This window comes from Argentina anserina, chromosome 4, assembly GCF_933775445.1.
Source record: "Argentina anserina chromosome 4, drPotAnse1.1, whole genome shotgun sequence".
Lineage (NCBI taxonomy): Eukaryota > Viridiplantae > Streptophyta > Magnoliopsida > Rosales > Rosaceae > Argentina > Argentina anserina.
This window is the reverse complement of record NC_065875.1, coordinates 24,814,860-24,840,550: the sequence shown is the minus strand read 5'-3', so window position 1 is coordinate 24,840,550 and position 25,691 is coordinate 24,814,860. Positions and strand designations below refer to the sequence as shown.

Genomic DNA, 25,691 nt, shown 5'->3' with positions numbered 1-25,691 from the left:
TAAGAGCAATATCAAAATTTGATGCACTACGCTTAATATTCTTTTTTAAATTAATTGATGTGCTACACTATATTTTAGATGGTACTCGCATTAAAGTTTATGATATGAAAAATGTATTAGCCTAATTTAGCACATGTGAAAATAACAAAAAATGGATAGATTTGTAACGACCCTAAAATTTCGAGCTTAAAAACTCAAAATTCCAAAGTCGTTAAACACTAAACAATTTCAATGAAATCGAAATCATTTAAAATGCACAGCGGATCATTACTAAGTTCTCAATACAACTCAGAAAAACCAATTATTACAACCCAAATTTATAATTTAACATTACATAAGATGGAAGTGTAATAATCCTCGCAATCTCTCACAAAACCACAATAAATCCTTGTAAGTTCACACACAATTCCACAATGAAAACCTCACCACAAGTAAGATAATGAACAACTTCGAGTCTTCAGTGTTGTCCCTCGATCCTCACTGATCAACACCTGCGGTAGTATCCCCTACACCATCGAATTGGTGCACCGGGATTGTAAACACAAACCCGGTAAGCTTTACAGCTCGTATGAGTAAAATGATAATATAACTCATGTAACAACATATACAAAAATCCACGTCACCACAATATAAATGTACTTATGAGAAATCGGGCAACTCATCTGGTTACTCTAATACGTTCCTATTACGGGTACTATGAGCGCTGGTACACATCTGTTACCCCTCATGCAGTACACCGCTAATATTGGGTAACCACCCGCTACTCAACATCCAAAACAACTGAGTACTCATGAGCATATAACCACCTGTTACCTCACTTGTAGTACTACGGCAGACATACTAGAGCTCTAACTGTATCGTAACTTTCGCCCGGCCAAAGGCTAGGTTCCGACATGCCAAACACGTACAATAATCTCACATCATATTGTACAAAATCAAATCCGAAGACAAATCGACATTTTAACAATCTCCGTGTTAAAATCACGTATAATAATAACACATCATATTGTACGATTCAAAATTATGCTCGATATAATCACAATAAAATTATAACAGTATATTATATAGCAAATTATATATATTCGTACTTATTTACCATTTATACAATATATATATAGTCCACTATATCCTATACATGTCACATTTCACAAACACATGCTCAATACACAATTTTTCGTCATCGAAATGACCATTTCTAATGAATTAATAACAGTATATAATATAATGAACTATATATATATATATGTACTTATTACATTTTATACAGTATATATGTAATCCACTATATTGTATACATGTTGTAATTCAATATTAAATACTCTTGCAAAAATCTTGAATCTCCGCGAGGGTAGATTCGTAATATGTGAGATTTTACTCACCTTATCGTCTTGAGTGAAACTCCAAAATTCCGCAGCTAATTCTTTTTTTTGATTTATTGATCACCTTGAAAAGACAAGAAAAGAATTTAGAAACGTTTCGTAAACCTTTAAATTCCGAAACAGTAATAAACTGTTACTGTTCAGCAATTTTTGGTTTTTACGAAGTTACTGTTCACGGTTACTATTCATGTATTCATGTATCAATACACAAATAATACGTATTTCTGTACGTATACATACTGTTTAAATGTAAATACAATTTCAGTAAATAAAAATTACTAATTTACCTTTTACAAATTACTTTTTACAATTACTGAAAGTAATTTATATTTACATTTACCGTACGTAAAATTTAATTTACATTTACCGTACGTAAATAAAATTTACATTTTATCGTATGTAAGTAAATTACCGAAATACCCTTCTGGAATATTGGACCCAAAACCGGCGCGTAGCACGCCACCGCCGCCTCATTTCTCTCATTCTCTTCCTCCTCTTCCTCCCCACTGCCTCACGCCCCCCCTCTAGGCCACCCCACGCACTCACACGCGCCGCCTAAGGCAGCGGTGCACAACCCTCACCTACACCTCCGATCCTCCTCCAAAATCCTCCCAATTCATCCAAAAACATCACAAAATCGTCACACAAACATCTCAATCATGAATTAAATGCATCCTTACCTAGATCGAAGTCCAAATTGCGTTGGAAACAATCGAATCGTCAACAAGCTTCGCGCAGGAACTTGCCTCGTCGATGCGGCTCTTTGGCGGCGAGACGAGGCACGGCGTGCTAGGGAAGGGCGGTGGAGGGTCTCGCGATGCCCTAGGGAACGGTGGTGAGGGACACAGCAGCTTGGAGGCGACGATCGGGGTGCGAGGCAGAGGGAGGCTCGTGGTGAGAGAGAGCTCTCCGCGGCGAGACGGAGCGCCGCAAGCTCGGGGTCGACTGCGGAGGAGTGGGTGATGCCTCTGGGCTAGGCGGTGTGCACCACGGCGGCCGGTCGCTGAGGTTGCAGGCGAAGCTAGATGGAGGGAGGGAGAGCGATTGGGGAGAGACAGTCGCGAGAGGAGAGAGAGAGAGAGAGAAAATGGGGGCGGGTGAAGGGTTTTCCAGAAATGGAAACCCTAATCCCTAAATTTTCCTATTTATACCAGTTTTCAAAATCGGAAATGAACTTCCGACGTTAATAACTTCTACGTCCGATGTCCAATTAGAACGCGTAACATACTCACGAACTCGTATCGACGAGCTCTATAATTTTTCTGAAGAAAGTTTTCGCAACCGAGCGACGGAATAAAAGTCGATATATACGTAGCGGAAATGTAACGTTTTTCTAATTAAACGTTCTGAAATCATTTCCGTTTCTCTTTTTATAACGTCGCTACCAATCACATTTATTCTAATTAAAATTCGAAATTTTATAGAATCTAAATCAAACTAATATTGTTTGAAATTTTAGGGTTATTACAAGATTACAAATTACTACGATTTCATTCACGACCGGCTTTGTGCGCTTAGAGGCTCAAGATGAAAAATATTTGAGGCCCCAAAATAAATGCTCGAAAAAAAAACCCCTAATTATTCATTGTTCCTTGTTGAATGTTGAAACACGGACAATTCTAAAATTCCTATAAACAAAAATGAAACCAATTTTATTATTCTAAGTTTATTAATGGCTCATAATACCTAGTTAAAAAACTAATTATGATTTCATTACATTCTCTCAACTAAAAAAGAGAAGGAAATAAAACCAAACAAAATAATAATAAATTAAAGTGCTTTTGAAATCTCACATCTTTATGTTTGATCGAGGAAGAAAAAATTTGAATTGATAATGATTTTTATGTCTTAAATTGATAATGGAAAAAAAATTGGAATAAAAAAATATTTGATCAATGACTATTGCATAACTCACACATAATTAAGAATATTTTTTTTAAAGATTTTTCTTGAAAAAAAAATTCATGCATATAAAAGTTTTTTCAGTCCCCCAAAAAATGGAGGCCCTAGACTAGCCCCAGGGCTGTCACCGATTTCATTGTATTAAGCAATATATAATGAGTAAGATCACATGATTACTCTAGAGTTGGAATATACTACTTCGACATTGTTCACATCGAGAAAAAGAACAGGTTTACATCTTAGAAATTTGCTCTATTCGATATGACATGAACAAGCTTTAAAATTTACCTGGCTATGAAAAATTTGCTACTATCTATTATGGGGTACAAATTATTTTTAAGTTTGTCATATCATACTTTCTTAATGTATCGGTTGATTTTTTGTATTTAAGATGTAATGAGGTTAAAATATCAAACTTAGATCATAAAGCCTTGATTAATGAAATTGATATTATTAAGTTTTGATTACTAGAGACAAAGAAAAATGCATGCACAACTGTTCCTCCTCATTTTTAACCTTTCAAGTATGAAATTACGTAACATACTACGGAGCAAGATATAATGCATGTATAGAATTCAATACACATTATGTATCTAGCTCCAAATAAACCTATGTATTGGGCATGCGATCATGTCAAACCACATTATGTAAGTAATTGGGCAACCCCAATAAGGCATTCTATTCTAACCCTCCTCCTGGTCACGCTCACTTTTATCACATTTTAGATTCGAAAATTAAATTGAGTGAATGCAATGTTTAAACGTTTCCACAACAAACGAACTTGTGGGTAAGAACCTTATGTAACCACTTGCCGTGGTTTATTTCTGATTAATAAAAGTGATATATTAGAAACGGACGCTAACATACTACCTACAAAACAAATAATTTTATCAATTTTATGACCATGAGAAGTAACTTCGATGATATTATCTCTTTACTATACTCATATATCGTACGGAAATAGAATCCCCACAACTTCACCAAGCTTGGAACCGAAAGCAACCATGTCACATTTATACTACCACCCTCTGCAAGTGAATTCCGGTCAAGATCTCGTGAAATTTCACCGGTAGCTGACAAACGGCCGGCGGATGCGAATTCGGAGAGTCGTAAGGGGAGAAAAGTCGGTGGGACCACCTCAGCTTTGTATTCTTAATGTGAAATTGTGTTCTTTCTGAGATTTTCCAAAAAAATAAAAATTCTAATGGCTTTCCTACAATCCTACCTGTTTTTGTTTGCTACTTTGTCACTCTCACATTTCTGCGATCCACATTTCGCCACAATTGTCAAGTGTGACGTGTCCCTCTTCATCTCTCTCTCTAATCATCAATAAAGATAATCTAGATTATTCATAATAATCACAGTTTTGAAAATATTGACGGGGTCAAACGTGCCGTCCGGTTCCCGTAGGATTTTCCTTATCCTATTTATCCCAAGGGGCAAATGCCGTGAAGGGCCTCTCTACCTTTTTAAGGTTTGAATTGAATTTTCTGATTGGTGTGTGAAATAGAACGGTGATACTTACAGGACCAAAACGCAAATGATTTATGTTTGATCCGTTATTTTGGACCCAATCTTTGTCTACTTGGCGTTCTCTACCAAATGTCGAAAGGCTACCGATATTGATGTGTCTAAATCTCGATGCCTAACTTCATGGTTAGCGACAGGAAAGTGCCTAACCCGATCAATCATGCTAATCTATCATTTATTTGAAAGTAGAGTATTGAATTATGTAACGCCACTTGAATTTGACTTCATATGCGTTCAATATTTTTTCAATTATGAACCCAGTTATATAAAAAATTATTAGTAACACATTTTGAATTCTTCGTACTTACTAGTTTTCATCTATGCTTGTCTATATTTAATGTACAAAACGGATGAAGTGTTTGCGTTGCAACTATTCTAAGAGCATGGCAATGCGAGTTTTAATACACAAGTGTTTGAATATGAAATCTAAGTGCATAAAAAAACAAAAATTGTAACCCAGTTCGGTCATGTTAAACCTTTGTTGATGTAATTATTGACGTGTAGCATGTTACTTTCACATCTCTATATTAAACAATAAAATCATTATACAACAAAAACACTATTCACATCGTACGTTTAGTACTGCAACAACATAACATTGCTCATTATCACTAGGGGTACAAAATGGAGTTTAGGCTTAGTAATCAAGTTTGATTATATTCACACTCCAACAACTTTTTTTCTTCCTTTTTCTACTGAATCAAACTATTGTTCTGTTTTTTTTTTTTCAAAAAAGAAAAACCAGTGAATGCTACAAAACATGATTAAACAGAGTGCCGGAACGTAATAATAACGAGTTAGTAACGTCGACGAACGACCTAACATTTTACAGTCGATTTGACTGGCCATCAACCAAACGAGAGGGGGTCCCCAGCCCCCCCGTGGCAGCCAATCCTAACCCCCGAAACAAGTAGATGAACTGGAAAGTGCGAGATATTGACTTAAAACGAGAAACCGGAAATCTTTCTCGCGCAGAAGACGTAAGCCATACGGAGCTCGTCGACACCAGAGCGGGACAGACCACAAGTCTCCCCTGATGAACACGTGTCCATTTACCGGCCTCCACCGGTTGCCGGTTTCATAACGGCGACGGCTACTTCAACGGCAAAGAAAGAAGAAGAAGGAAGGAGGAAGAAGAAGAAGAACATCCCCCCTCTCCTCTCTCTCTCGCAGCTTTTACTGGGCCCCGCCTCCACCACCACCCCCAATAAAAACGAATACAATATTATTACAAACAAAAACAAAATTATATATTTCATTAATGAAAAAAGGGATAGTTTAAGAGAAATAAAGAGGGGCCTGTCTAAAAGATTTTAGCTCCAAAGCCAAGAGCCCCCTCAAAGCCCGTCTCTGATTTGCAGAGAGAATCCAAAGGACAAACGAAGAAGAAGAACGCGAAGAACAGAAACTGCAAATACACACACAGAGAGATACCCTTCTTTTCTTTTTTTTGATTTTTTTTTTGGTTGGGTATAGATTGATAGACAGATAGAGAAATAGAGAGAGATGTATTGTAAATTGTGATAATTCCAACCAGGTCCCTTTTTTTTTTCTCTTCTTATCCAATCCGTAAGTCACTTATTCCCTCCCTCGCATTTCTTTACTCTCTCCTTTTTTTGGATCAATTCACCTCCATTGGTTAATGGGATGAACACGGGTTTATTATCGATAACCAATTGTGAACAGATCTAATTTTTGGTTTCGTTTTTATTTTTATTTTTTTTCCTTTTGGACTAGTCTAGAGCTGTCTGGGTTTTGATTATTGTTACAATTGGATTACTGGGTTTGCAATTGTTTTGCTGATATATAGGGGACCCAAGTTTTTGTTTCGTTAAATACACAGTGATTATTGTTTCTTAATTTGGAAAAAAGAATGGGATTTTGTTTAATTTCTTGATCTCTTGTTTGGATGGAAGTATTGTTGTTTTTGAATTTGTATGTGTTTTCAGGTTTCTGGGATTGTGTTCTTGTTTGACAAATTTGATTCTAATAAATGCCATCTTGATTTATCAACCATTGAAAGAAGAAGAAGAAGAAAACTGTTGAAAGATTGTTGTTTTTGTCCTCAAGTTAGTTCATCTGGATTGGATTTAGAAATCTGAGAGGTTTGCTGAATTTGTTCTTCATTGAATTCACACCAATCCAGACATCCAGTCATTAAAATTGAACATCTTTGAATGAAGTTTGTGTTATTATTGTTCTCTGAATAGTTAGTTGTGTCTGTGGGACTTGGTTGTTTAGGATTTATTAATTTTCAGCAGTGGAATTTGTTGCATTTGGATTAAATATCGGGTGTGTGAAATCTGTGGCTTTTCTTAATTGATTGTTTTTATCAGGAGAAATGTTGGAGGATCGGTTCTGCTTGCTTTCAAGGGTGTTCTCGAGCTCCTGCCAGCAGCCAGAGAGCAAGTGGCCTTACCGGATGACATTTCATCAGCTCAAAGTCGATATTGCCAATGGAAAGCGGCCATTGGAGTTTGATGGAGAAGATGATGATGATGATGATAATCGACATCGGAAGCTGTGTAAGCTACTGGATTGCTGTGAGATGATGGAGATGGCTCAACCCTCTTCGTGTGAGCAATCCGAAGATGAGGGTAATCAGGATGGGGCTGGCTCATCGGATTCAGACTCCCTTATACATCCCATTGGGCGGGACAACTCGATCAGCTGCCTAATTCACTGCTCGAGGTCTGATTATGGTTCCATTGCCTCATTGAACAAGAGCTTCTGGTCATTAGTTCGGACTGGGGAGCTGTATAAGCTGAGGAGGCAGAATGATGTTGTTGAGCATTGGATTTATTTTTCTTGCCACTTACTTGAATGGGAGGCATTTGATCCCAATCGAGGAAAGTGGATGCACTTGCCGAGAATGACTTCCAATGAATGCTTCATGTGTTCAGACAAGGAGTCGTTGGCTGTAGGCACTGAGCTTCTTGTATTTGGTAAGGAGGTCACTGCTCATGTAATCTTTAGGTACAGTATTTTAACAAACTCTTGGTCTTCTGGAATGAGGATGAATGCCCCGAGATGCTTGTTTGGGTCTGCAAGCTTCAAGGAGATTGCAATTCTGGCAGGTGGGTGTGACTCGCAGGGACAGATACTCAGCTCTGCGGAGCTATACAATTCTGAGACTCAGACTTGGGAGCTCCTTCCAGACATGAATAAGCCGCGAAAGATGTGTTCCGGGGTATTCATGGATGAAAAGTTTTATGTCATTGGTGGGATTGGGGGAAGTGACTCAAAGGTACTTAATTGTGGGGAAGAATATGATTTAAAGACAAAAAAATGGACACTCATACCTAACATGTCTCCCGGGCGGAGTGGTGCAGCCAGAGAGACTGACATGCCTGCAACTGCCGAGGCACCGCCTTTGGTTGCAGTGGTAAATAATGACTTGTATGCAGCTGACTATGCTGACATGGAGGTGAGGAAGTATGACAAAGAACGAAGATTGTGGATCACAGTGGGAAGATTGCCTGAGCGAGCAGTCTCAATGAATGGTTGGGGGCTCGCATTCAGGGCTTGTGGGGATCGTCTTATTGTCATTGGTGGCCCTAGGAATCTGGGAGAAGGTTTCATTGAGATCAATGCATGGGTTCCGAGTGAAGGTCCTCCACAATGGAACTTGCTTGCGAGAAAGCAATCTGGTAACTTTGTCTATAACTGTGCTGTAATGGGATGCTGAAGCTTCATGTGTATAAGATTGGTTTGTCCACCAACACAGGAGTCTTGCTAATTGGTAACGCTCCCCCTTTCATTATAGATTGTTTTTCCATTTGGGTGGGGGAGAATGGAGAAGAACTTTTGACTTACTCAAGATTCAATTGACTATTTTCTTGGAATGAGATCGATCTTGAGTAAAAAAAATCGTTTTCTTTTCAATCTTCTATTTGTTTTCCTCCATGGAATATCTTCCCCCCAATTTTAGTGACATAAGAAATTTCAAAGGTTGGCATCATGTAGGAAAAGAATGGGTTCAATAACTTGAAGTACCAACACATTGTTGTAGGTTGTCAGTAGTGCTTTCTGAAGCTTTCTTACTTTAATACACAGAACTAGTTGTAATGGTTTCCCTGCATTAATTTCAATTGCATTGTCTTCGAAAAGAGATTGTTAACTTGGGTGCTGGCTTTTGTACGGATCATCAGTATGTGAAATCGATGGGAACTATTTCATATTTCAAGTTTTCAAAGTTTTAAGTTGTGGAACTGTCTTGGCATAATGGGGATTGAGGTTGTCTGTGGCATTCTGCATCGATGTGCCAAACAATTAACCATCCTTTATTTTCATTTGAATGAACCTCATCCTTCGTAGTCTAAGTCTTGTGTTCCTTTATTATGATTGTGTCGTGGACGCTCTTGATCTTTTTACAAGAACTTAAGACTGTTATATTACGTGGTGGTTTTAAAACAGACTAATTTTAACACTTATGAGGTATGACTAAGGAATTCATTACATTCTTCGTTTTACAACTAAAAAGTAGTTGCCTACATATGCTGGAGAATTATTAATTTGGTTGTTGATACAAGAATCTATGGTTTTGAAATCTAACATAAAAGTAGTTGCCTACATATGCTGGAGAATTATTAATTTGGTTGTTGATACAAGAATATGGTTTAGAAATCTAACATCATTTCTGGCTACCGTGTTTCCAAACTTTTATATGTAAACTTTTTACTCTAATTTCTCATCCTTAGCCCCTTAGTAGAAAATTGCAAGTGTCCATGGTGATTTTCTTTCTTTGTTTGTTTCTTTGTTGGAGTTGTGCTTCCATGAGGATTTCATGAAGACATTTCTTGTTAGGCGAAAATTCAGATGACAAAAACACTCGATTAAATTCATTTTCGAAGTTATGAAATAACACAATTTTGGTAATATGAATCGTAATTTTAATTTCCTCCACAATTTCAAATCTAGTCATAATTCTTTTTCTTTTTATCTGCGAAGTTTTATATATTTCAATAATTAAGCAGAAACGAAATGCTCTAAAAAGCTCTCCTACATAACATTTCTATGCCTCTGGCAAGTCGATAGAATTGTGCTTGCAACAGCATGAAAAAGCATGACACGGTGAAGCACCAGTATTTGCACTCCTTTAATACTATTTTCTGTTATCCGAGCTGATCTTAGAGCCGGGACATTGCATTCATTCATATTATATGATAGAATCAAACACAATAAGTAGCTCCCTTTGCCAATGTGCTCGCATTTCATGGAGTTCAGTGTCAAATTTCAATACCAGTTCCAAACTGTGAAGATTAGAATTGACATAAGTTTCATGCACCTGAAAATTTACATGCCAAACATAAATTTAGAAATGTAGCACAGAAAAATGCATGTGTTCTTCAATCTTCACCCTATTAGTGTGATGCAAATCTGGAAAGCCCTGTTCTGTTTATTATATAAACTTAATTGGTAGGTCTGAAATCACCGGCCTTCATTGACTTTCTTTTAGTATGACAAAAAAGAAGTGTCATGGCCATTCTTCGCCTCCTTGATATGATGGTTATCTGTTTTTGCTTTGATTCCTCAATGTTTACTTGGCCTGGTTGTCCATGTTTTAATTTATTGGTGTATATAGGGACGTCCCCAGGGTTTTCCAGATGGGGTAAAAGGCTTGGTTGGCTATTACTCGTTGCTTTCTACTTGGCATATATTTCGGATTATTTCCTCTTCCGGAACAAGCAAAGATTGCTTACCTGAAACTCCCTTTTTCCCCTTCTGATAGTGTTATTGCATACCGTCATCATCAACAAACAATTCTCGGTGGGTTAGGTCACTTTGCTCACATGGATATATGAACTCCTGGTGCACTCATCACAGGTTATAAAACCGAATGTTCGTACTATTTATTTCGTCGGTTAGGCATGCATAAATCTAAACTTGCACGACTGCCCTGCATTAACGATTCTAGCTCATTGTTTGCTTTATTAGATGAGTTAGATGACCATCATCCATTTTGTTTCTGTTTTTTTTTAGAGGAAGGTATTCTATATCTATGATAAACTCGTGTATAACGAATTAACAAAAATGAATTTCTTCGCAATATCTGATTCGAACTGTTCCGTTTTCCAGCTGCTGTTCAACTTCAACAAGCTTTTTATCATTTATTTGTGAGTCAATTGGATATTATGGTATGCTGGCACTTCAGCTTGGTAGTCAGAAACTCAATTTTGTTAGGTCTGCACTCTGCAGCAGTAGTTGCAGACAGCTTTTAAGATTATAACAGAAATACAATGGGTTCTATGATCTTTCAATAATAGCCAAATTGGGCTCAAAACTACCCTTTAGATGCTTGAAGTTCACTACAGCCCAACCCAAGAAATGCACCAACAACACACTGCCAATGGTTTTGAGTGGGCTGCCAACAAAATAAGTTTCAGGGTTTTAGGTTTAATGGTTTCCAACTTTTCCATTGAATATTGATTTGATCACGTCAAGTTTGTCTTGGACCTTTTGGTGTGTACGTGGTAAATGGAATATTATAAGGTCATTAGTGATATCTCTGAAGAACATTTAGCTCGTAATTGATGTTAGTGCTTTTGTTTCCCTTAATTTTATATGAATAACCACAACCTTGATGTGTGGAACAAGGAACAAGTCCCATGTTTTAATTGCTCCTTTACAGTTGAGGGTGGCCATAATATCAACATAAAGTGACCTCTTGCGAGCTAATTGTGTAGTGGTGGTGGTGATAGTGGTGGATAATACAAATGGCATCATGGATTGAAATTCCCTTTAGGATGCCCTAATCTAATAATTCTCTTTATGTGCCCATCTCCCACTAATTGAACATAGGAAATAAATAGAAAAGGCAGATTTGATTTCATTTTCTTCTCTATATTCCTTTCAACACCATCAATGACATAAATATAATTAGCATACGCAAATAGGCAAATGACATTAGAGATTTATAATATTGGATGACTCTTTTCCTTGAAACAGAAGCATTCTTTGTATTAAATCTTTGGAGAGCAATGGTTACTTTAAATTTGAACCCCACCCATTAAAACCCACATGACAGATATCAAAAGTTGAAAACTGCTTGAAGCAACCTTTCTTAGATTCTTTGTCTCCAAATTTACCACAAACAAAGTTGTCATGGAACACCATATAAGGCCTTTGCTTAAGTGACACCCTAATTATATGTCAAGGCATATTAACAAAACTGAGTTGCACTTATCATGCTTTTGTTTGGTTGGTTTTGGTCTTTTTTAGATCTTCAAAGATATCATCAGCTAGTGCCTAATGAGCCTAGTCTATATGGAATAGACAACTACATATATACGAGTAATACGACCTACTCTACGTGATTTGATTTGCTTTGCTTTAAGTAATAAAAGGATTAATAGAGTTGACATGAAATGCCGAGTGATTAAAAGTCCATGTGTTAGGATAATAAGATTATCAACCGATAACTTCACTGACAAAACTAAACCTAACTGATTATAAGATCTTATTCGTGGTGTAGTAGTTCGCTTATGCCATTTATTTGTTCATCTCTCATGGCCGCTCTTGTAAGATTAAGAGTCGCTCCAACTATTGCGAATTGCGATTAGTTGTGACCTCTTGATTACGTGTGAGGTTGTATTGAGAATATGAATGCAGGATAATAGAGGCTTTATAAAGATTGAGAGGCATGTAGCCCGGCAGCTCCAATCATTATCAGTTCAATTAGTCGTGAAATTTGATTGATTTCATCCTAGAACTTCTATTATCGTGTATATATATGTAATGTATCGGATTTTCTCAAATGCGGAGGTCCGCACCAATAGTTTTAGTACGGATTTTCATTTTTGTACTACTTTTTGATCAAATTTTCTAAACTCCACCGTCTAGTATCCAGATAATATTGTGGAGATCATCTCTGCAAAATTTCAACCAATTTAATAATCTTTAAGGCACTCAAAATCGAATAACAAATAGACGGACCAAATTCTGTCGAATATGAACCGTTCATATTGTTAACAGAAAAACGAAATTTTGAGGGCCTTAACGATTACTAAATTGGCTGAAATTTTGCAGAGATGATCTACACAATATTATATAGATACTAGACGGTTAAGATGAGAAAATTCAATCAAAAAATGATAAAAATATAGAAATCCGCACCAAATTCTTAGTGCGGACCTCGTCAGCCAAGAAGGGCTGTGTAATGTATAACTAATACTCCTGTTCCATCTGTTGAAACTATGTCTTAATCGACTTTCTTAGAACTTGATCGATGTAATTATAATTAGTATTTAGTAATGAACGTCAATGCCTTGTAGTTGTTGCCGACTTGCTTTTGATCTCACTTAGTCACATCAATGACGTGTTATAAGCTCTCGTACACTTCTTCCCTACCTTATTTCCTATCTAGGTCGACATTTTCTTTTTCAGAAATGATGACTTCTTAGCCAGGCATCTACTTGTTCGGTTTAGAAAAAGTAATGCGAAATTGATAGGTGACTTATCAACTAAAACCCTAAGCAAGACGCACTTCTTTGTCGTCAATCGTGTGTTTTGCTTTAACCAAATGTCAATTTAACCAACACATTAGCATTTCATAGTTGAAAACGTACGAGAGGATTTGTAGCTCTGGTGATGAAGTATCTCGATCGCAAACTTGCGATAAGCATTTGACGACTTTCGGCCAAGCTACTCAACTCATATTCTAAGAAATTGCAATCTCTATTAGAATTACCTAGCTGAAAGCTTACAATTTGACTCCAAAAATCATCTCTCAAGCATTTGTAGATGGCCGTAGGGAAGTTGGTTGCTTAGAAATTTCTTGTTGAATAAATTTGTCCTCATGAGCTTCCTTTGCTTTGTTGAATTTTCCAAGAAACTTCCACAAATCTGACTTTCCTTCATTTTTTTTAAAGGATCCTTCGTTTTTTCTTTTTGAACTTCTAGTAACGTATTTGAAATGTCTAAACTCATACACTATTTCGTGCTTCCTCCGGTTCATTTCGTATTAATTGTTTTCTTATCTATCTCATTTCCACTTCAATATTTATATTCTCACACCGACTTAATGAAATACACTCGGCATTAACTTGAAAAATATGAAAAATCGAGTTAAAACTAAAAGATGAATTGTATCTCTCTTTGTCTAACTTCTAAAGGTAAGCCGATAAGTAGGAGTTAATCTATTATACATCATTGTATGTTATACATCTCACATTCAACGGTTAATAATATATATTATTTTTTCTGTTCTCACTCACCAAACAATATCGACAATTAAATAGATAATATATATCATATGTTGATGTATACTAAAATTTCTGATAAATAGACATCACGAGCATGATACATCGGAGTCATGAACCCCCACAAGACTCACATGCCATTATTGTACCCTAAAGCAGTGAAGAGAAGAGCCCCATGCAACGATGATAGGAATTAGATAGAAGAATTAACATGGTCCATCTGCCAAGTGGTTGCGACACATCACAACACAACATTATGGAAACTTGTAAATGACTGTCGATAAGAACATAACAGGGATATTTTGGGTATAGTGATTGTTTAAGTGGGTCAAAATAGGAATTTAAAAATAAAATGTTGGATTTTTATTGGGATATCCCATGGCCACATGGCGGCAAAGTCCTTTAAGAATTTTTCTCTAACTTATTATATACCCAAAATGTTACACCTAATAATAGTTAGCTAGCTCTCTTAGCTAGATTCATGGTATATGTGACAGCTAACTCAAAAGGCATCGGTACATGCCTCGAGCTAACATTAGACAGATCATATAATTCAAGATCCATGTTACGAGGATCATATTTATATAGTTTATATGCGACATTAGTTTATATAAATGAGATGCATATATATGGGGGGCTAAATTAGGTTAACTTACCACGTGCGATGGAACATTATAGATGAAGGGGATGACACGGAGGTATCACATGGAGATGGGCTTCTTTTCTTCTTGGCAGATTTTGCACGTTGCTGTCTTGCCCATCCGGAATTTCGGATGATGAGATATCATCATCTCCAACTACGTACATTACATTTTGTCCCCGATTTTTAATATAGAGATGCCCTTCAATTCTTATGCCTGCCAAAGGTGGTTGATTTTCTGGTCTAAGTTTGGGTGAGATGCTTTCACGGATGTTGATTACTATAGATTAACTCGGCAGATCTTTGGATAAGTGAGTAGAGGTGTTGAAGTTCAATAGTTTTTTTTAGGACAAATTGTACATAATTTATTGAACTCAAACTAATAAAAGAGTGAAAATAAACTGACCTCATATGTCTATAAATTCTAAAAAATAGGATAAAAAAAATCTCAATCCGTCATGTGTACACCAACTCATACAAAATCATAAATATAAAAATCATAGCAAATAACAAACTCTCAGCCAAGAAACTATTAATTAAAGTACGAGATGAAGCTGGTAGCATTGACAGACAATTGTGAGATACTAAGAATAGAGAAAATAGACATATCGTGATGCTTCTTGTAATAATGAAAAGAATGCAGAGCAGACTATCTGAATAATTATAAATGATGACGTTGGGCTTCTAACATATTAAAAATCTTTTATTCGAAACATATCAGATTCATAGTGATCAAAATAAATTAAATTAGATTACAAGAAACTATAAATTAAAGTCGATGTTTCAGTATACGTTTAAGTTTTAGGAATACTAAAACATCAACCTCATTAAACACTTCATCAAGAGAATGTGAAAATAAAAGGCAAACTCATTTAAGGCACAATGCACGAGTTCAATAGTTTTGTGTAAACAAACTTCCATTTGCCATTTAGTTTATGCATTTAGCCGCTCTAACCAATTTGTGCTGGTTCAATCACTCGCCAGTAGTAGACACCTTGTTTATATCAAAGCTAAAGATAAGGGCCAGCTTAATAATCAAACCAGTGATGATATGATAGCAACTGTACTCGATCTATGTTCCACAATATACAATACAAGTACATGGACTAAACCACTATCCGCAAAATGAATCGAGAAGAAATGATGCAGGCGAGGATCCAGCAAAATCCAGACAAAGAGATTTAGACAAAACAAGTGTGTCCCCCATCTTTTTGTTTCCAAGTAATCTCGCTTATTGCTTGCGATGCCCTTATAGAACAGATCTAATTAACCCCTAATTAGCCTAATTTATTAAGCCGACCGCCAAACCCTAATTGTACACTACTATAATAAGACGTTGATGATAGGGGTTTATCGAGGGCTTAACTTAGGTGTAATTAAATTATTGCTAGCATAAGATATTAAAGATAGTTAATGAAATTAGGTTGATGAACTAGTTCTAGGTCAAGTATTAAGGCAACTGCCAGCAGTACACGTGATTAAGATCCCATTTAGTATTATGGGTATAGTTTTATTGAAGTTAATTAGGTCTGGTGAGGCATGAAGCTTCTTGATTACCAATTAGTTTAGTTGATCTGTAATTTGATTATTAATAGAATAACTATGAGATACGTGCAGTCTACGATGCATCGACGTATACTAGGTGATGGTGGAAGAAATAAATATGGGTTAGAAGAGTTGGTACCCGAGTGCGGGGTTTTTGTCGTCTTGACTCTAATTCATGAGCAACTTCTTCGATAAGTTGCGGCCGCTCAGATAGAACAAAACCCTAATTGTAAAAACTATCCTTTGAAAGCTTGAACACGGCTCTGATTCTCTTCGATCCGAACAAGCATAAGAGATTGAATATGGTCCATAAACTGGTAACTTTGGAATTGTTTTTACATTTTCCGGCCAGGTGAAATATCTTCACTTTAAAGAAGTGGCGGAGCTAGCGATTATAGCAGGGGTACATACCTAACTAAATCAAGCATGAACTCAATTGAAAATCAAAATATGCAGCTTGTTGAAGAGAAAATATCACACAACTGTACCCGAAGTTTTTCTTTGATTAAAACAAAACACTAAGTGGCCGGTTAAGTTAGAACATTATCGAACAGTTAATCAACACGTTTGTGAGACTTGTCGTCATTTAACACATACTTAATGGGTGTCACAATCCATAGATTCATTGCATGCTGAGTAGAGCTCCGTCCTTGTTCATAAGGGTGTAACGAATGATTTATGAAGATCATGTTGAGTACTACGACCTTTTAGGACTGTTGATAGTAGAAAATTGTGTTTTTTTCTATCATTTTTATGAATGATTTTTTACTGTTATATATTTTTATTGGATTGAACCCGAAGTTTGATTTTCAACAATATTTTGATATGTTCGACAAAATATTTTGGCGAATGTTGTAACGTTTAAGTGTATATATTGTTTCATACATACTTGATATATTATGTTTTGAGATAAATGACGTTAACATAAAGTCTCATAAATACGAATGACTAATATTGAATAGTGCACTTGTACTTCCTAAGTAACCACAAAGTTAGATTAGAGAGGCTAATGGGGGTTTTTAATCAATATGTAATCAGAGATTACATCCTGCCGACGGGCAATCAGATTATAGCACCAAAGATTTACCAAAAGGACTTGTCACACTATAGCATAGTCACATACATCTGCCTTTTGCCACGATTATGTGGATACACAAGCAGCATAGTGACACATAATACAAGTAATTTGTACAGTTTTCCCGATCTCCATATCTGGACCAGTTTGGAAGAAAACAAAACCATTTTAAAAGCCATATCTACCACTTGTCCTCCTGCCCCTCCCTCTCTGCCTCTATCATCATCATCATTCATAGTTTCATACTGACCTGACCTGTCTCACACCTTTGTCCTCTTTCGTAATTTCCATCTCTTTTAGACCTCGATATCCTCCTCCTCGTCACCCCCACCACCGCACGTTTCTTCCTCGATACCCCTAAAGCTAATCCGACGGCCATTTATCGGCGAACCAACACGTACGTCTCAGTGGTCTCTCTCTTATTCAATTAATTGAATTTCCAATTAACCATTTGATTTTCCCAAAGCATCTTTTTCCCCATCAGACAGTTTTAATTAAATAAAGAAATTAAATTAAAATTTAAAATTAAAATATTCTGATCCCCCCTTCTCCATGTTTCACTTTTTTTGTGTCTTTTGACTTGACCCTCCTCAAACTCAAACAATTTTCTCTCCCTATATAACCCTCCCTTCCCCACTCTCTCTCTCATCCAAAGCTTTCGCTTCTCTCTTCAATCCTCCACTAAGCTCTCTCAGTCTCTCTCTCTGCTTCGGTTTTTCGCACTCCGCTTCATACAATCATCATGGCCATGGTTGAGACACAATCCTCAAAGCGCCAAAGAGATGAGGCACAAGAAACCCAGATGTTAGAGGAACCCAATAAGCGCCAACACAAGTCCTACAACCACATACTCTCTCTTCTTGAAGAAGAAGAAGAGGTGCCCGCCCAGGACTTGAACTTTCTCATTACAACTTTCCAGCAGGAGCTCTCGTCTGATGATTCTCTTTCGAATACGGACCAGCTCGGTAGCATAACCACAGTAGATGCCTCGGAAGGGTACAACTCCTCTTCCTCCGGCTCTTCTTCTCCTTCTTCCTCCTCGGCACTGTTCTTGAAAGAAGGTGACGAGCAGGAGCGGGAGAGTAGCGTCGAGATGGTTATGAGACACCTTCTAGAAGCTTCCGACGACGAGCTAGGGATTCCCCAGCGGGAGGTTGGAAGTGGGTATGAGGATGCGGAGGAGGCAGTGTTTAGTTCTGGGGATAATTGGCTTTCTCTTTGTGATGGGTTGTGGGAGCTTGAAGATGAAGCTGCCAACTACTATGCCCTGGTGCAATCTGAACTGTTCATGTAGTAGCGATGGGGTGAAATGCCAAAAAAAAGGATCTAATTGTGGCTTTGGGAGATAAGTGTACCCAGAGGCTAGAGGGAGATGTAGAGAAGTGGAAAGTCTTTTAAATTTTCATTTTGGTCCCTCTTGGTTTGTGGAAAGTGGAAACTGTCCAATGGTCCTGTTCTTCACTCTTTAGAAGATTAACTTGTAGAAGGAAAGAAATTGAAGATATTAATTTTTTACCATCCTTTTCTAATCATATTGGCTTCTTTAATTTCCTTTTGCTTCAATTAATCTCGAATCAAATGTCGGTGAATGCCTAAATAGAACTTATCCCGCTGAATCATTGGAAAATTAACTGTTAATGATCGGCTTAACCGGAAGCCTTCTATTCTATTTGTTGTGAAATTTCAATAATTGGAAGATGAGGATTGGCTATGGATTTTTACCTTGGTAGTAATAAAGCAGCAGCTTGTGACATTTGTAGGCAAAAAGAAAGACGAGGCTCGTGAGTTGTGACATTGGATGCCAAAGTACCCTGTAACTGTAGTAATTCACTTTCACCGCTACGCGTGCAATTCACATATTTCCACAGAAACTATGCTTTTACTTTAGTTTTAGCCCATCTCTCAATCACCGTAGGTACGAGCGTGACACGGCGTCCCATAAAATAAAAGGTTAAAGTATATCATATTGGTTCGTGCGAAGACGAGTACAAACAGGCCAAAGCTGTCATTTTGTATGAGATTTTGTTATCAAGTGGCCCGACGGATCCGTGAGGAGGATGACTGAATAAGGTCGCCGGTGTAAACTCATAGGCCTCGTTGCCGGAAAAAAGCACCTTTTTACAGTTTCTCAGAGGGAGGATTCGTCTTGATTAGCTCTCTCCGTGAAGAATGAGTTTCTAGGTCTAAAAAGAGTGAATACTTTCACAATCTAATGCAGTCCATGCATGCGGTCCTCCATCGGCCGGTTTAAACCGGTGCGGACCACATTTCCGGTGAGAAATAAATGCACACCCCTAGGCCGTAGTTAGTACTTGAGAACACGGCACACATGACCGGAACCCGAGTCTGGTGCAACTGTGGAACAAATAATTAGAGCGTGGAGGGCAGGGGAGGGCGTCCTTGAAGCGAAGGCCGGAAAGAAGAAGGTGGGTGAGAGACTGACGAGGTAAATGCCTTGTCTGCCATGGCCAATGCCATACGCTACTTTTCAGATATTCTTTCTCAATAATAAAAGAAATTAATGGTGATGGGATGTGAATAGCGATTATCATGATGATGATGATGTAAGAGAGGGATGGGTATGGAGCATGCATGCATGGTTGATTGGGTCCGACGGTGGTGACATTTAGGGGCCCGAGAGAGTTACTGAACTGTGAACAATCAGATGATGATACGGGGTGGCATTCATTGTGATTCACGGATTTCACAGGCCTGTGCCGATACACTACAACGTCTTTTTCTTTTATTTTTGCTCGACTGAACCGCACTAACTCCTTTTCAGATCGAGATCAATGGTCGTTTGAAAGACTTTATAGATCTTTTAGATAATTAGCTTAGCCATGTGTTGTGTTGCAACGTTTCTCCCCTCTTAACTATTAAGTGTCGGCGAAATTTTTATAAAGATACGGGAAGGGTTAAAAACTTAAAATGATGAACTGTGTTCGGAAAAAAGATGTGTAGGCCTATCGACTAATCAGTACTAAATTACTTCTCCCTTATAGTCACGAAGTATACTGAGATTAAATTTCAATCACCACATGCGGAAATCTAACCTGTGTGTTGAAGGGTTAAGATCATACGTGGTGGTTGGATAAACTCGAACTTATGATATTGTTTTTTACTTTTGAAGTTTCAATCGGCTGTATATGGATGGAGATAACAATTGATGATTCGATTTCGGTTACTTTCAACTTTCAACTGCTTTAGGTCTAGTTTGGTCCGATGTAATTATTCTCAACCTAGCTTGATGAGCTATGAACGGATAGATATTTATTTGGCAACTACTATAAACTGCAACTTTTATTGCTGTTTATTTCACCAAACATTTTTGCTGTTGATTTATAATTTAAACACCCTACCATTGGGCATATATTCAGTATTCAGGTTGAATGGATAGAGACACGTTAAGATATTGGTGAAACAAACAGTCATTAAGTTCTTCAACATACAAGCCAATGAAGCCATTGAAGCCAAGCTCATAGATTGTGACAAGAGATCGATCGAGTACGTTGCAAATTCCATTAATTATTCTCTGGAATGGTGTTCCATTTCATGACCAACGAAGAACTGTTGATAAGTCAAGATTACGTTACTCGTGTGGTTCTCATTCAAATCGTAGTTGCTATTTTGTCAAATTATAGACGTGTACACAGTACACTTGTTGAACTAGGTTGATAATTGAACCGTTTGATTGGGTAGACATTTCTAAGAGCTAAGAACAAAGAAGAGACTCGATAGCATGCATGGAGCAGGGCGGATCCTTGTAAAAGGTTAAAGCATCCCAGGTCAATTAGTAAAAAAAAATGGTATTAATTTTTTAAAATTAGAGTTAGTATTCCTTGTTTTCTTTGTCACGCTCAATTCCCCACCAACACCTACATCTACACCCACCTACACTAAATCTTTTCTCACACCAACTTCTCCTATCTCACACGGAAGACCTATTTTTTTTCTATAAAATTAAATCTATAATCCTAAAAACTAAAATTTAATTCTTAAATTAGAGTGATAGATCACACTTGAGATTAGACTCACTCAACCATTCCACCAAGAAGTTATGCGCGGCCTCCAGCGAACACTGGATGTCATGATCGAATTGGGCATTTTTCCATTTGAGATTTCTGACTTTCTGTGTTTGCTTTCCATCAACTCTCGGTTACATACGCTTGGAGGTATTTTGATGCAGATAATGTAAAACAATTAGTTCAAAAGTTTGAATCACAAAATATTTTGTGTACATTGGTTGAATCTCGTCTTTTGTGTACATTGTAAAAAAAAAAAAAATTTGGTCACCGCCCAAATTTCAAACTCTCCCTAGATTATAAATCTAGATCAAGCATCCCCTAAACACACTTCTAAGATCCGCCATTGCATGAAGCCTTCCTAGAAGATTTGATTTTGAATTGGGGGCATGCATCGGTATAGTGGAGCGACTGTGTTTGTTCTCTAGTTTGAAATAGACGGGATGACTTAGAAAATAGAAACTCATACAATTAAGTAGGAAGGAGCGTGCCGTACCCGTTAGAATATCGTCGGCAGTTGCAAGTTGATTTCCAGCAAGTCTCCGATCAGATGCAGGCATCAATTCGATTGTGACCTTTGCATACCGGCCGGAATATTATAATTTTGGTCCGGCGCCATACTACTCTTAGTTTCAATTGCAAAAGTTTTATACACCGGTCATTTTCTAGTTTTCAACGTACAAACCGATAAGTTTTTGGTGGAGTGGATCATGAATCCCATTTTTTAATTAAATTAATATAATTTATGTTTTAGTGATCACAATTCACATCTTACCGTTGTTATGAGATAAGCTAATTGTTTAGATTGACGTATAGAGCCTAATTATTAAGTAGCTAATGCTATTGTATGTTCGATACATATCTAAGTATCTAACGTAGTTAAACCGTGTTCATTATTATATGGAAGATCATAAAAATATCTTTGAGTTATATACTTATTTTAGTGGTTTTGGATTTCTCAATAATGTAAGGTTCGATAATGATGGGGGTGACAAAGAGTGGCATGCATCATCATCTGAAACTGTCCAAGATGGTTTAATTAAACCAGATATCTGCATTTGCAAAGTCGACGACAACCTAAAACCAAGTGGTTGGCTCGAGGTCTATTTTTCCAGATTCCAAATCCTACATATTAATGTAATAGAGAGCACCACGAATAAGTAGGAAATAGAAAGATTAATAAAGTACGTGTACGACTCCACCTTCATCAATTTTGTTTAGAACGTACAAAGAGAAGTTGGTTTTGAGGGAAGATTCCTCAGCCACATAGCCTGTCTGTTGCGGCCGTCTTTGAATACATGCTTTACATTTCTAAAATCTCTAACACGCCATCTTAGCTACTTGGTATATTGTCTTCAATCGGCAAGTATATACACAGTTTGATCTTAGTTTTATACTAATTCATGTCCTTTTCGATCTGTTTTAGGCTAATCTATATTTTTCGCATTCAAATCGGGGTATTTTTTTGGTACAAACAAATTAGTGGATGAGTGGGTCTACCACTCTGGATTCAGATAACAGATACGGTACATGTCCTCCCTATGAGGTGTTTTTCATATGCGAATGATCAAACTAGTGACCTCCTATTATTAGGAGTATCACATCAGCATTCGCCCAACATGCAGATGCAGCCTGCATTACCACTACATTCAAATCGGGGTATTTGGATCTTACATTTTCCTTATTAACACAAGGAAAAAAAATATCACTACTTAGTCATTGCCCCTACACACTTACTGCAAGTTGCAGTTTGATGGTGATGGACTCTCTCATCTCCATTTTACTTCTAAATTATGAGCATTTTGTCTAAGCAAAACGACACTATTTTTAAATCGGTAATGATGATACTTTAACACCTATAATTTGTTTTTGCAATTTTTGTTTTCATAATTACTCCAATAATGTATGTTTCTATTCAATCTTAATATACTGTCGTCATCAAGTTGGAGTTGCCATAGACAGTTGGACAATAATGCTTCCTGTCTAAAACATGCTTTAAGCTGGAAAAGAAAAAGACATATACATTGTCCAATACTCATAATTTAGAAATTTTTGTAGACGGGGCGTTAAATTACACAATGCGATCTTAGTCATTTATATATTTGACTATCATGCAATTTTATCCACAGTAAATCATGTATTTACACGCTTTGCAACAAATAATCTATCTTTCTAATTAGAGTCTAATTATCAATATCTATATTTCAACGGGCTAAATTGGCCCATTATGAAACCTTGTAGCGCCCAGCCCACTAAAACAAGAAAGCATCTCTTCATCCTTCTCTGTACCTGTAAAACTAGGGTTTAAGCTTTCCACTAAAACCCTCATTTGATCAACCTCAGAAATTATGCAGAGCCTTGTGAAATTAGCAACGAAGACTACTCTAATAGACTCTCTGATCAAAACCCAACTCATCCCCACCGTCAATTTCAAATCTTTCTCCACCAAACCCTCCGCCCCCAATCGGAACCCTAAGAAATCCGACGACGAGTGGAACGACGCGTGGGAGACGGCGTGGCTCCCGCATGATCCACCCTCCGAGAACGACAGAGCTCCATGGGAGACAGACGAGAATCTCTCGCCGTCCGCGGCGGCGCCGGAGGTCGTGATCGCGTCCGACGCCGACCCGGAGACGAAGGCGTTTGTGGAGGACATGAATGCGAACTGGGACGAGAGAAGGAAACCTAAAGAGGAGAAGAAGAAGCAGCAGAGCGGGAGTGGTGAGCTTTATAGCTTGGAGAATATAAAGAAGGACTATAGGTTGAAGAAGCAGAGAATTCACGCCGGGCTTTGGATGAAGGAGATTGAGAAGCAGCAGGAGGCTAAGTTAGCTGATTGCGGCGGCGACGATATTGAACGGTTGCTTGATAGCTGCAATGAGTGAGTTTCTGCTGTATTGGTTTCATACTGCTTTGTTCATTTCAGTTGTTATAGTTTGAAGATCAAATTTTTGATGGCATTGTGTAGTGTGGCCAGTGTGTTACATTTCGGCATTGTTGATTGGATTTGAGCAGGGTGCGTTTTTTATTTTACTTTTTAGTTGTGTGTAATGTTGGGATGTAATGGCAGTATTTTTGATGCTACGAACGATGATTTGGAAAATGCGAAGGCGCCGAGTGGGGATGATTTCAAGAACAAGCCGGATGGTTGGGAGACGACATCCAAGGCTCAAGAGGGGAGTGTGTGGGAGATGACACAGAGGGAAGAGGATATTCTGCTCCAAGAGTTTGAGCGTCGAATTGCGTATAACAAGTTTCAGGTGCGCGTACATTCGGTAACACAGAATTGCATGTTCATTATTTTTGAATTTATGAGTATAAGCTTGAATAAATGGTGGGAATAACCCAATTGATGCAATTACCTGTATATAGTGTTCTCCGTAGTTAAGTGGAGCAATGGCTAAACTAGAAATGATTGTGGGGCATCAGATTTGGTCACAGAAAGCTTGTGAGATTGAGATATCTATGTTGAATGGTGACACACATTGGCCATGGCTGCGGCTCTAAAGTCACTCCCTTGCTTAAGAATATGTTTCTCATAAGGACCTATAAATTTTTGGTTTCTGTTTTACATATTTATTTCATATGCTCAATTGGATAACTAATTTCTGCTCTCTTTTCTTACTAATGGTAACATTCTGGTGTGCAGATTGCTAGTTTTATCAAGACTCACATATTTAGTCGAAGGAGACCAATTGATGGGTGGAAATACATGATAGAGGAACTGGGGCCAAATGCTAGGAAAGGCAAAGGTGCTGTTTCAAGGTTACCAAATCTATCAGATGCATCAACCCAACCCTTCAAGGAGGAAAGGACTCCAATTAGCAGCAATCTTACCTCTTACAAGAATAGGTAGTTTTGTATCGACCTACTTCTGTATACTCCTTCCCTGCTGTGATGACCTTTCATTGTTACAGAGGAATCAGCATTGAAACTCTTCGTAGCTACTGTGACACATGCTTCCCGCAAGTTTTCGATGTTCAGTGCATCAATGTATATGATGGATCCTCCTGTAAATTAGTGTGATTGAATTAATGTGTGTATTCCCTTAGAAGCTGCAGTTGCAACCTCTGTACTGTTTTTCCACTTCATCTTATTTCTTAGCGACAAGGACTTCATGGGCAGAGCCAGACATAGTTTCAAAGAGGGCATAAATGCTTTTCAAAGTGCTAACGAGCAAAAACGCTTTTTACAGAAGCATCACCAGCTAGGTTCTAGAAAAATAAAAAGGCGGGAATTGCGTTTTCCTCATTCAAATACAAATATAAACCATTCCCTAAACCCTGTCTGCTGTGCAAAGACTCGATCCTTGGCCTCCGGAAACACACAGTTCATTTCTCCAATACTTGCACGTTGTCTCAGAAATCGCCCAATTCATGGCTCTACGGTCAACACCGG

The 25,691-nt window shown here is 37.6% G+C and overlaps 3 protein-coding genes across 3 annotated transcripts; all 3 read left to right on the top strand.

The window, feature by feature from the left end:
- The first annotated feature begins 6,130 nt into the window (after positions 1-6,130).
- LOC126792770 (F-box/kelch-repeat protein SKIP11-like) lies at positions 6,131-8,884 on the top strand. The gene is made up of 2 exons (XM_050519247.1): positions 6,131-6,380; positions 7,148-8,884. The coding sequence occupies exon 2, from the start codon at positions 7,153-7,155 to the stop codon at positions 8,497-8,499; it is 1,347 nt and encodes a 448-aa protein (XP_050375204.1). The 5' UTR covers positions 6,131-6,380; positions 7,148-7,152; the 3' UTR covers positions 8,500-8,884.
- A 9,048-nt stretch (positions 8,885-17,932) lies between these two features.
- LOC126792782 (uncharacterized) lies at positions 17,933-18,800 on the top strand. Its single transcript, XM_050519261.1, has one exon. The coding sequence runs from the start codon at positions 18,014-18,016 to the stop codon at positions 18,563-18,565; it is 552 nt and encodes a 183-aa protein (XP_050375218.1). The 5' UTR covers positions 17,933-18,013; the 3' UTR covers positions 18,566-18,800.
- A 4,792-nt stretch (positions 18,801-23,592) lies between these two features.
- LOC126792776 (protein GAMETE CELL DEFECTIVE 1, mitochondrial) lies at positions 23,593-25,394 on the top strand. The gene is made up of 3 exons (XM_050519254.1): positions 23,593-24,174; positions 24,364-24,553; positions 24,943-25,394. The coding sequence occupies exons 1-3, from the start codon at positions 23,642-23,644 to the stop codon at positions 25,147-25,149; spliced, it is 930 nt and encodes a 309-aa protein (XP_050375211.1). The 5' UTR covers positions 23,593-23,641; the 3' UTR covers positions 25,150-25,394.
- The last annotated feature ends 297 nt before the right edge of the window (positions 25,395-25,691 follow it).